This window comes from Petromyzon marinus, chromosome 63 (genome assembly GCF_048934315.1).
Source record: "Petromyzon marinus isolate PM22_M1 ecotype Great Lakes invasive population chromosome 63, UKy_Petmar_22M1.pri1.0, whole genome shotgun sequence".
NCBI classification, from domain to species: domain Eukaryota; kingdom Metazoa; phylum Chordata; class Hyperoartia; order Petromyzontiformes; family Petromyzontidae; genus Petromyzon; species Petromyzon marinus.
Window position 1 is genome coordinate 2,151,718 of NC_133729.1, and position 12,951 is coordinate 2,164,668.

Consider the following 12,951-nt stretch of genomic DNA (forward strand, 5'->3'; position numbering starts at 1 on the left):
AGCACCACCACTCCCCTTGACACTAACACAGCGTGCTAACCACAGCACCACCACTCCCCTTGACACTAACACAGTGTGCTAACCACAGCACCACCACTCCCCTTGACACTAACACAGCGTGCTAACCACAGCACCACCACTCCCCTTGACACTAACACAGCGTGCTAACCACAGCACCACCACTCCCCTTCACACAGACTAACACAGCGTGCTAACCACAGCACCACCACTCCCCTTCGCACAGACTAATACAGCGTGCTAACCACAGCACCACCACTCCCCTTCGCACAGACTAACGCAGCGTGCTAACCACAGCACCACCACTCTCCTTGACACTAACACAGCGTGCTAACCACAGCACCACCACTCCCCTTGACACTAACACAGCGTGCTAACCACAGCACCACCACTCCCCTTGACACTAACACAGCGTGCTAACCACAGCACCACCACTCCCCTTGACACTAACACAGCGTGCTAACCACAGCACCACCACTCCCCTTGACACTAACACAGTGTGCTAACCACAGCACCACCACTCCCCTTGACACTAACACAGCGTGCTAACCACAGCACCACCACTCCCCTTGACACTAACACAGCGTGCTAACCACAGCACCACCACTCCCCTTGACACTAACACAGCGTGCTAACCACAGCACCACCACTCCCCTTGACACTAACACAGCGTGCTAACCACAGCACCACCACTCCCCTTTACACTAACACAGCGTGCTAACCACAGCACCACCACTCCCCTTGACACTAACACAGCGTGCTAACCACAGCACCACCACTCCCCTTAACACTAACACAGCGTGCTAACCGCAGCACCACGCCCCACACTGTCTCCAATCTCTCTCTCTCTCTCTGGTTTTATTTCACCGGGCGCTCGAGCCCACGTGGGGTTCATATCGTGGGTCCGCTGGGGCGGCCCGAGAAATTTCGAGCGACATGAAGAGTCCTTCCCACCGCCGTCTGCTCGCTCGCTCGCTCCGCCCGGCATGCTCGCTCCCTCGGCCCTACTCCTCGGCTGACCCGGGCCCAGACCTCGGGAATCCGCGAGCTCTCCCTCTCCTCCCTGCGTCTCCCGCTTCTTATGGCCTCACGTCAGCGGCTTGCGAGCCGCGGTGTCTACGCGGCCGGAAATCGTTCCGGCCCCCCCCCCGCCATCGTCGCTGTCTCTGGGAATGTAGCGCTCGCCCGCAGAGGGGGGGGGGGCCCGGCAAGTCTTTGTGGCCGCAGGCTGCCGCCAGGGATCCGATTCCACGGTTCGCCAGCGGTTGACCACGATTAACCACGATTAACCACGATTAACCACGATTAACCACGATTGCCCCGATGAGGCCGAGGCACTTTGCCGACGGCCAGGAGGCCTTCGGTCGTTTTCCGCAACGTCTCGGATTAAAAACTCGCTCAGCCGAGTGTGGGTGCGTGTGTACGCGTGTGTGTGCGTGTACGCGTGCGTGTGCGTGTACGCGTGTGTGTGTACGCGTGTGTGTGCGTGTACGCGTGTGTGTGCGTGTACGCGTGTGTGTGCGTGTACGCGTGCGTGCGTGTACGCGTGCGTGTATACGCGTGTGTGTGCGTGTACGCGTGTGTGTGTACGCGTGTGTGTGCGTGTACGCGTGCGTGCGTGTGCGCGTGCGTGTGTACACGTGTGTGTGTGTGTGTACGTGTGTGTGTGTGTGTATGCGTGTTTGTACGTGTACGCGTGCGTGCGTGTGTACGTGTGCGTGCGTGCGTGTGTATTTTGCAGGAGCAACGCCTCCTCATTGTGCTCAGCACTTGCCGATACCTTTCCCATCACGGCCTCCACAGCCTGGGCCAGCTCATGGAGCGACACGACCTTCCTGCGGTCGCCTCTGTGCTGCAGGTACTGAAGTTACTGCTTCGGGGACTGTGGTGTGTGTTCGGGCCCGGTGGCGTGGTTTGACACGGCCACTGTTAACCCCTTAAGAGAGACCCTGGATTCATAATTCTTGGTTCTTTCGGGTAAAGTCACGTAGAGGAGAAATAATAAAATGAAATAATACGGCTGAAACAATAAAATTATCACGAAGTTTCGACTGCAACACAAGCAATCGTCATCAGGTGTGAAAACCACAGCAAGGAAATTTGAAAAAAAGTGGCGTTTTTTTCTTAACGTTTTTTAGCACCACGGACAGCGACTGGCCGTTGTTCAGACGGACGAGTCCATCTGTGCTCGGAACGGAGGAGGGGGGAGATAGAAAGAGAATGGAATGCGGTCTGAAAGTCACCGTATGCGTGAACACAATCAAGACCCGAAATGGTTTATCAAATCCTCCCAATGATTGCGAAGCCAGAATCCATCTTCTCGGTTGAAATTGTCTCGGGAGTTAAAGAGAAGATTTGACCAGGTAAGGCCTGAGCTGCTGTGTAGCTCTTCATTCAGAAGCCACCTGTCCAGCACAAATGATAGCTCAACCAAGTGGCTCGTCACCATGTGGACATTTATATAAGTATACATTTATAGCAGCGGCCACATTCTCGACATGCGTGACGTTGATACTTCACGTGGAGAGCAAAACCGGGAGGACCCAGAGAAAAATCCACGCAACCATGGGGAGGAGAGAGGGAGGTGTCGTCAGGCTCGGGATCGAACCCACGACCTCCCGCACACCAGGCGAGGGAGTCAACATCTCCTAGCCACCGTGTCACAAGGCTCGGGATCTAACCCACGACCTCCCGCACACCAGGCGAGGGAGTCAACATCTCGTAGCCACCGTGTCACAAGGCTCGGGATCGAACCCACGACCTCCCGCGCACCAGGCGAGGGAGTCAACATCTCCTAGCCACAGTGTCACAAGGCTCGGGATCGAACCCACGACCTCCCGCGCACCAGGCGAGGGAGTCAACATCTCCTAGCCACAGTGTCACAAGGCTCGGGATCGAACCCACGACCTCCCGCGCACCAGGCGAGGGAGTCAACATCTCCTAGCCACCGTGTCACAAGGCTCGGGATCGAACCCACGACCTCCCGCGCACCAGGCGAGGGAGTCAACATCTCCTAGCCACCGTGTCACAAGGCTCGGGATCGAACCCACGACCTCCCGCGCACCAGGCGAGGGAGTCAACATCTCCTGGCCACCGTGGGGACACGCTCGGGATCGAACCCACGACCTCCCGCGCACCAGGCGAGGGAGTCAACATCTCCTGGCCACCACGGTAACAACAAAATCGACATTTCAAGAGCCGCCGCAACACAACGTGGTGAATGCGAGAGACGGCGGTGGGGTGCTTGGTAAACAAATAAATAAATAAATATCGCTCACGCTGCAGCGGTCACTGAAAGAGCCGCGGGTTTTGGCGACCTCCTGGGACCGACCGGACAAAATAAGTACACGTAAAGAGCTTCGTGGCTCATCGGATTCGTCCTGTCTTAAAATATAGATTCCTCGTTCTGACTTGGGTCCACGGGGCCCGAGTAGTTGGAGGCTCGCGTGAGGTGGCCCACTACGAAACACCCCGGAGGAACTCACAAACAAGATGCCGAGCCCTCTCGGTCCGCTAGGGGGCGGTGCAGGACTAGGTGTTGACTCTCACGGAGATAAACTCAACTGGAACACAATCTTATGTTTTTTTTATTATTATTACACGCTTTCTATTAACTCACTCTGTCTGTTGTTGTTGTTGTTGTATCCTCAAATCTTGTAACTCAATTTTAGCCCACTTCCCAATGTGGTATCGACTGCACAAGTTGGTATACTTATGTCACACTGATGACAATACTACATTCTATCATTAAAAATAAAATACAAATATTTTTAAACATTAATTTTGTTACATATTATGTTTAGGCTTGGGTCTAATTGTCCACGCTCAACTCACGTTGGCTGTAAATGACCACGGGTCCCCTTACGTTGTGGCGAGCTTCGGGAACACTTCCTGGAGTCGTGGAGTTCTGACATTACTAGTAGGGTACACTTCATTACAGCGTGTTTTAAAAAAGAGGTTTTTTTTAAATATGACTTATTTATCTTACCAGGATTGTGCCCCACTGAACTTGATGTATTGCTATTTTTTCACAAGCGACCTGGCCATCACAAATGATAGCTCAACTAAGTGGCTTGTCCATCATCATCATCATCATAGCGTGGACATTTATAGCAGGGTTTAGTTCCCCTGTGTGAGAGTTGTGTCTCTATGTGAGTATATGTGAGCCTGTGTGTCTCCATCCGTTGGCTGGGAGATGTTAACTACCTCGCCTAGTCTACAGGAGGTCGTGGGTTCGATCCCGACCCTGACGACGCCCGCTGCTGCTGTATATTTGGAGTCTGCGTGTCTCTCTCTCTCTCTCTTATCATCATCACGGTGGCTAGGAGATGTTAACTACCTCGCCTGGTACACAGGAGATCGTGGGTTCGATCCCGACCCTGACGACGCCTGCTGTATATTTGGAGTCTGCGTGTCTCTGTCTCTCCCCGTGGTTGCGTGGATTTCTCTTCGGGACCTCCGGATATTTCCCCTCCACGTTTAGAATCAACGTCACCGCGCGTTTAGAGCGTTTGCAATAAATTCCCACGCAGCGATGATAATAAGCCACTTCTGTTCAGCTATCACATTGCGATGGCCAAGTGTCTTCTGACAAGAGAACTACACAGCTCAGTCGGAGCCTTATGCCTATTGAAATATGAGGATTGATTACATCATTAGACCTCCTTTGCCAGTACCAAAATATGATAAATGGGGTTTTTCCCCTTTTTTATGGCAGCAAAACTGAAACCTCTTTACGAGAATCCATGTCTGCATTAACCACAATACCTGCAGTCAAAATGCAAACAAAAAACATACTATGATAAAAATGGGAAAAACCCTATTATTACATTTTGGTACTGGCAAAAGGAGGTCTAATGATGTAGATGCTCACCCCGAGCCCTCATTACTTTGATAGTGGCATTGTCTTTGAGCTGTGTGACGCCTTTTGGCGTCATGTGGTCGAGCACCAATTGGGTGGAGGCTCAAAAGAAAGCCGTCCCTTGGTGTGGACCAATCAGTTTCAAGGACAATGCCACATATATTATCATAGTATGTTTTTTGTTTGCATTTTGACTGCAGGTATTGTGGTTAATGCAGTAACATGAATAATTGTAAGAAGGTTTCAGTTTTGTTGCCAGAAAAAATGGGAAAACCCTCTTATTATGATAGATTAGTTTTAGTCTGGGTTACTGTAGGTCTCTGTAGGTCTCTGTGGGTCTGAGCGAGTTTTTAGCTTAGCTCAAGGCGTTTCTCGTCGCACCGGAGCAAACCCGGCTGTGTGCGTGAGTGTAACTTCTTCCGTTGTTGTTGTTGGAGTTTGTTGTTGTTGTTGTTTGTTGTTGTAGTTTGTTGTTGTTGTAGTTTGTTGTTGTCGTTGTAGTTTGTTGATGCTTGTGGCTTGCAAACCCAGACTTGATGGAGAACTCCCCTCCAAGGCTGCTTCTCAGCGGTGTGCCGGACCAGACTCTCAGCCTCCCTGCCCCGACCCCCCTGGGAACTAAACCCTGACTTGACCCCCTGGGAACTAAACCCTGACCTGACCCCCTGGGAACTAAACCCTGACCTGACCCCCTGGGAACTAAACCCTGACTTGACCCCCTGGGAACTAAACTCTGACCTGACCCCCTGGGAACTAAACCCTGACCTGACCCCCCTGGGAACTAAACCCTGACCTGACCCCCTGGGAACTAAACCCAGACTTGACCCCCTGGGAACTAAACCCTGACCTGACCCCCTGGGAACTAAACCCTGACTTGACCCCCTGGGAACTAAACCCTGACCTGACCCCCTAGGAACTAAACCCTGACTTGACCCCCTGGGAACTAAACCCTGACCCCCTAGGAACTAAACCCTGACTTGACCCCCTGGGAACTAAACCCTGACTTGACCCCCTGGGAACTAAACCCTGACTTGACCCCCTGGGAACTAAACCCTGACCTGACCCCCTAGGAACTAAACCCTGACCTGACCCCCTGGGAACTAAACCCTGACTTGACCCCCTGGGAACTAAACCCTGACCTGACCCCCTAGGAACTAAACCCTGACTTGACCCCCTGGGAACTAAACCCTGACCTGACCCCCTAGGAACTAAACCCTGACTTGACCCCCTGGGAACTAAACCCTGACCTGACCCCCTAGGAACTAAACCCTGACTTGACCCCCTGGGAACTAAACCCTGACTTGACCCCCTGGGAACTAAACCCTGACCTGACCCCCTAGGAACTAAACCCTGACTTGACCCCCTGGGAACTAAACCCTGACCTGACCCCCTAGGAACTAAACCCTGACTTGACCCCCTGGGAACTAAACCCTGACTTGACCCCCTGGGGACTAAACCCTGACTTGACCCCCTGGGAACTAAACCCTGACCTGACCCCCTGGGGACTAAACTCTGACTTGACCCCCTGGGAACTAAACCCTGACTTGACCCCCTGGGAACTAAACCCTGACTTGACCCCCTGGGAAGTAAACCCTGACCTGACCCCCTGGGAACTAAACCCTGACTTGACCCCCTGGGAACTAAACCCTGACTTGACCCCCTGGGAACTAAACCCTGACTTGACCTTCTGGGAACTAAACCCTGACCTGACCCCCTGGGAACTAAACCCTGACTTGACCCCCTGGGAACTAAACCCTGACCTGACCCCCTGGGAACTAAACCCTGACTTGACCCCCTGGGAACTAAACCCTGACCTGACCCCTTGAGAACTAAACCCTGACCTGACCCCCTCGGAACTAAACCCTGACCTGACCCCCTGGGAACTAAACCCTGACTTGACCTCTTGAGAATTAAACCCTAGCTTGACCCCCTGGGAACTAAACCCTGACCTGACCCCTGGGAATTAAACCCTGACTTGACCCCCTGGGAACTAAACCCTGACTTGACCCCCTGGGAACTAAACCCTGACCTGACCCCTGGGAATTAAACCCTGACTTGACCCCCTGGGAACTAAACCCTGACCTGACCCCCTGGGAACTAAACTCTCTCTTGATCCCCTAGGAATTAAACCCTGACCTGACCCTCTAGGAACTAAACCCTGACTTGACCCCTTGAGAACTAAACCCTGACTTGACCCCTTGAGAACTAAACCCTGACTTGACCCCCTGGGAACTAAACCCTGACTTGACCCCCTGGGAACTGAACCCTGACTTGACCCCCTGGGAACTAAACCCTGACCTGACCCCCTGGGAACTAAACCCTGACTTGACCCCCTGGGAACTAAACCCTGACTTGACCCCCCTGGGAACTAAACCCTGACCTGACCCCCTGGGAACTAAACCCTGACCTGACCCCCTGGGAACTAAACACTGACTTGACCCCCTGGGAACTGAACCCTGACTTGACCCCCCTGGGAACTAAACCCTGACCTGACCCCCTGGGAACTAAACCCTGACTTGACCCCTTGAGAACTAAACACTGACTTGACCCCCTGGGAACTGAACCCTGACTTGACCCCCTGGGAACTGAACCCTGACTTGACCCCTTGAGAACTAAACCCTGACCTGACCCCCTGGGAACTAAACCCTGACCTGACCCCTTGAGAACTAAACCCTGACTTGACCCCTTGAGAACTAAACCCTGACTTGACCCCCCTGGGGCAGTGAGGAAGGAAGAGGACTGGGCTTGGCAGCCACCGTGGGGGGGGGAGGGGGGTGACGCTGTTGCAATGAGTGGTGGTGGTGGTGGTGATGTAATTACGTGAGAGCGTGAGAGCGTGAGTGATGGAGAGTGGTGGTGAAGCGGTTAGCTCGCTGCCTGCACTACAAACCCGGCAGAGACCCGAGTTGGATTCCGACTCACGGCCACCACCATCCCCAGTGACAGCGATTATCTAAACCGGTTGTCTAGGTCGACTCAGCCTCAAACGAGTACCTGGTGCGGTGTGCGTAGTAAACATCGCTAGCACTGGGGAGCGTGGTGCTGGCCACCCACCCGGCCTTCGTAGGCGCTGCTGCTACTCGCTACTAACAGCACTTGCCCCAACAGTCTGTTCGAGGCTCCGCGGTGGGTCTCCGTGTTTGGTGATGTCATAACGTGCGAGAGTGATTGAGCGATGGGTGAGCGAGCGGTGAGTGAGTGGTGTGTGATGGGTGACTGAGTGAGTGATGGGCGAGTTAGTGAGTGATGGGTGAGTAAGTAATGGGTGAGTTAGTCGGTGAGTGATGGGCGATTTAGTGAGTGATGGGTGAGTGAGTAATGGGTGAGTGATTCAGTGAGTGATGGGTGAGTTAGTGAGTGATGGGTGAGTGAGTAATGGGTGAGTGATTCAGTGAGTGATGGGCGAGTTAGTGAGTGATGGGTGAGTGAGTAATGGGTGAGTGATTCAGTCAGTAATGGGTGAGTTAGTGAGTGATGGGTGAGTGAGTAATGGGTGAGTGATTCAGTGAGTGATGGGCGAGTTAGTGAGTGATGGGTGAGTGAGTAATGGGTGAGTGATGGGTGAGTTAGTGAGTGATGGGTGAGTGAGTAATGGGTGAGTGATTCAGTGAGTGATGGGTGAGTTAGTGAGTGATGGGTGAGTTAGTGAGTGATGGGTGAGTGAGTAATTGGTGAGTGAGTAATGGGTGAGTGATGGGTGAGTTAGTGAGTGATGGGTGAGTTAGTGAGTGATTAGTGAGTTGGTAATGGGTGAGTGATGGGTGAGTTAGTGAGTGATGGGTGAGTGAGTAATGGGTGAGTGATTCAGTGAGTGATGGGCGAGTTAGTGAGTGATGGGTGAGTGAGTAATGGGTGAGTGATTCAGTGAGTGATGGGTGAGTTAGTGAGTGATGGGTGAGTGAGTAATGGGTGAGTGATTCAGTGAGTGATGGGCGAGTTAGTGAGTGATGGGTGAGTGAGTAATGGGTGAGTGATGGGTGAGTTAGTGAGTGATGGGTGAGTGAGTAATGGGTGAGTGATTCAGTGAGTGATGGGTGAGTTAGTGAGTGATGGGTGAGTTAGTGAATGATGGGTGCGTGAGTGGGCGCGTGTCCCCTTTCTCGGAAGAGATGGATGGACAACCCCCTCCAGTTGCTGAGCCAGGGAAAGGCCCCGGCCACCCTCCAACCCATGATCTCACCCCCCCACTGCCCCACCCCTGAACCTGTGGTTTGTGTGGGCGGTGCGTGAACAGCAGCAGCGGTGTCTTAGCGGCCCGCGTGGCTTTCCTTGAGTGTGTAGACGTGCGTGGGGGTGTATGTTTGTAGGTGTGTGTGTGTAGATGTGTGTTAGGTGTGAGCAGCTCACAAATCCTTGAAAGATCGGTGAGCTCAGGCGAAGCTGCTTTGGTTGGGTCATGTAGCCCGCATGCCCAGCCATCGCATGCCTAAACAGCTTTTGTTCGGCCGGATCGAGGGGGCTTAACGGGCGCGGCACGGGCTAGAGAAGAGATGGAGTGATGTGGTACAGGAGGACGTGGAGCTGAGTGGACTTGCCGATGACTGGTACCAGCGGTGTCAAGATCGGCCTCTGTGGAGGAGGCTCGTGAAGGACGCTACTGGGCAGTTGGAGGTAGTCGCCCTCCAACAACAACGGAGGGCGGAGGAGCGACACTCACAACAACGAGCGGAGCGCCGGGTGGCTAAAGCACAGCAAGTTGGCACAGTAGGGGGCACAGGTGGTGCACCAGCCAGTCATCTCGGTCATCTCAGTCGACCCGTGGCACTTGGGTCTGCCCCGTGACCCCCTGCAAGCAGGCGTTCGACACTTCACGTGGCCTCAAGGTGCACATGGCCTGGCACAAGCGCCGTGGTGACGTCACCGCCACTTAGTGGTGAATGGCGGCCGTTGTTGTAGTATAAGGAGCGGTAGTGCAGCGGGTAGCGCGCTGTGCTATGAACCCGGCGACCCGAGTTCGATTCCCCCTCGTGGCCAACACCAGTGACGATTTTCTGAACCGGTCCTGGGCCTCCGCTAGGTCGACCCAGCCTCAAATGAGTACCTGGTGTGGTGTGTAGTAAACATTGCCACTGGGGAAACAAAGGCGGTCGGGCGTGATTGCTGGCCACCCACCCCCTCGTGTGCCACAGTGCCGGCCTTCATAGGCGCTGCTGCTACTCGCTACTAACTGCAGTTGCCCCAAAAGTCTGATAGAGGCTATACAGGGAATCTTTGTGCATGTGTAGGTGTGGTGACGTCACCGCTACTTAATGGTGATTGACGGTGGTTGCTGTTGTTGTGTCTGTATGTGTGTAGGTGTATGTGTGTAGACGTGCATGTGTCGTTATGTGTCTAACTAAACCCAAGTTCTCAAAGCGTATTGAGCTTAAGATGGTCTCAAGCCCGGTCACCGAAGACCCACACAGAGACCCATAGACCCACACAGAGACCTATAGACTCACACAGAGACACGTAGACTCACACAGAGACACGTAGACTCACACAGAGACCCATAGACCCACACAGAGACCTATAGACTCACATAGAGACACGTAGACTCTCACAGAGACACAGACTCACACAGAGACCCATAGACCCACACAGAGACCTATAGACTCACACAGAGACACATAGACTCACACAGAGACACGTAGACTCACATAGAGACACATAGACTCGCACAGAGACACATAGACTCACACAGAGACACATAGACTCACACAGAGACCCATCGACTCACACAGAGACCCATAGACTCACACAGAGACCCGTAGACTAACATATGATCACATAAATAACCACAGACTCATGTGTGTACGTTGAACTTCTTTTGCATTGTACTCTTCGGGAGTGTGGGGCATGACAACAAACTAAACACACAAAGTAGCTCTTCCTAATATTTGGTGATCTACTGATGATTGAGACGCTTCCCCATTACCTGGACCTGACCGTGTGTGTATATGTTCCCGTGTGTGTTCGCGTGTGTGTGGAGTGGAAGAGCGATAGTGTAGCGGTTAGCGCTGCGCTACGAACCTGGGAACCCGAGTTCGATTCCCGCTCACGGCCAACACCGGTGATGATTATCTGAACCGGGCATGGGCTTCCCCTAGGTCGACTCAGCCTCAAATAAGTACCCGGCGCGGTGTGTAAACATCGCCACTGGGGAGACAAAGGCGGCCGGGCGTGGTGCTGGCTACCCTCCCCCTCGTGTGCCACAGTGCCGGTCTTCATTCGGTGCTCGCTAACAGCACTTGCCCCAACAGTCTGTTAAGGCTACACGGGGGATCTGATGGTGATAGTGATGGTGGTGAGGATGGTGGTGGTGGTGATTATGGTGGTGACGATGATGATGATTCTGCTTATGATGATGCCAATGATGATAATGCTACAGCTCAGTTTAACACCTAGTATTCTTTCGCGACCAATATCATCCATGTTAGATGGTTTTTTTGGGTTACAATAACGACACATTTATATATTTACGCCATCTAACAAAAAAAAAACACTATTCTTAATGCTACTGCTGATGATTCTGCTGATGATACTACTCCTCCTGCTGATGATGATGCTGCTGCTGCTGAATCTGCTGCTGCTGACGATGATACTAACGCTAATTCTCCTGCTGCCGGTGATGATGATTCCGCTGCCGCTGACGGCCGTGGCTGTGCCTGACGATGCTGCCTCTGTCGCCGTGCATTGCCCGCGCGCAGTTTGGCCAGCGAGCGGTGGCGGAGCTCGATGAGAAGCTCTTTGACGAGTTCCTGGAGCAGAAGGCCGACCCCATTGTGGGCGCCCTGGAGCCGGGGATGTACGCCGGCTACTTTGACTGGAACGAGTGCCTCTCGCCCACTGGTACGCGCGTACACGCACACGTACACGCACGCGTACACGCACGCGTACACGCACGCGTACACGCACGCGTACACGCACGCACCAGCGCCTGCCACCAAGTGACGGGGACGTCACCACGGCGCCTGTGCCGGGCTAGGTGCACTTCGAGGCCACGACGCGAAGTGTCGTAGCTTACGGGACAGGCCCAGCAAGTGCCATGGGGTTGAGTGAGATTGGCACGCGCACACACGGGAGTGTAGAACGCACTGCTCCTCACGAACGTGCACGCACGCTTCACACACACGCACGCTTCACACACACGCACGCTTCACACACACGCACGCTTCACACACACGTACGCTTCACACACACGCACGCTTCACACACACGCACGCTTCACACACACGCACGCTTCACACACACGCACGCTTCACACACACGCACGCTTCACACACACGCACGCTTCACACACACGCACGCTTCACACACACGCACGCTTCACACACACGCACGCTTCACACACACGCACGCTTCACACACACGCACGCTTCACACACACGCACGCTTCACACACACGTACGGGCCGAGCGTGAAGGGTGCGTGAGGGTCACCGAGGTGCACCGTGTTAGGCGGAGGTCGCACTCACGGCCTACTGCAGGGGGCGGGGGAGGCCTCACCCGGCATGGTTCAGTTTTTGACTTCCCGCCGCTGTGCATCGTGAGCCCAAACGAGAGTGACGCGACTCCTCACGGCGACTGCGTGAACCGGTCTCAACCATCACGCGGATGTCGCCCGAACGTCGCCCGAACGTCGCCCGAACGTCGCCCGAACGTAACACGAACGTCATCCGTTGTGATCTTGTCACGTCGCTCGGCCTTACCGGGGGAGCGGCGTCACAACTGAGCGTGTTGCAACGGAGTGTGTTGCTTGTTACAACAGAGTGTGTTACGTGTTACAACGGAGCGCTTTGCGTGTCACAACGGAGTATGTTGCTTGTTACAACGGAGTGTGTTACGTGTTACAACGGAGCGTGTTGCGTGTTACAACGGAGCGTGTTGCTCGTTACAACAGAGCGTGTTGCGTGTTACAACGGAGTATTGTAGTGCCAAGCTGCCGTGTGGACTCACCGTGCCCGTGGCCACGCTCGTTATTCCCCCGTCGCGGTAATGCAGGGGGAGAATTCCCTCTCAAATCCTCCATTGGTTTGGACACAAGCACCGTCGCGAATGCGTGACACGCGGACGCACGGACGGGAATGGACG

At 54.0% G+C, this 12,951-nt stretch overlaps 1 protein-coding gene across 1 annotated transcript in view; it reads left to right on the forward strand.

Annotated features, from left to right (window-relative positions):
* EXOC2 (exocyst complex component 2) overlaps positions 1 to 12,951 on the forward strand; it is a 244,203-nt gene that overhangs the window by 211,693 nt on the left and 19,559 nt on the right. Inside the window, exons 23-24 of the mRNA XM_032977440.2 lie at positions 1,760 to 1,876; positions 11,569 to 11,710. Coding sequence (XP_032833331.2) covers positions 1,760 to 1,876; positions 11,569 to 11,710 — 259 coding nt within the window. The remainder of the gene's footprint in view (positions 1 to 1,759; positions 1,877 to 11,568; positions 11,711 to 12,951) is intronic.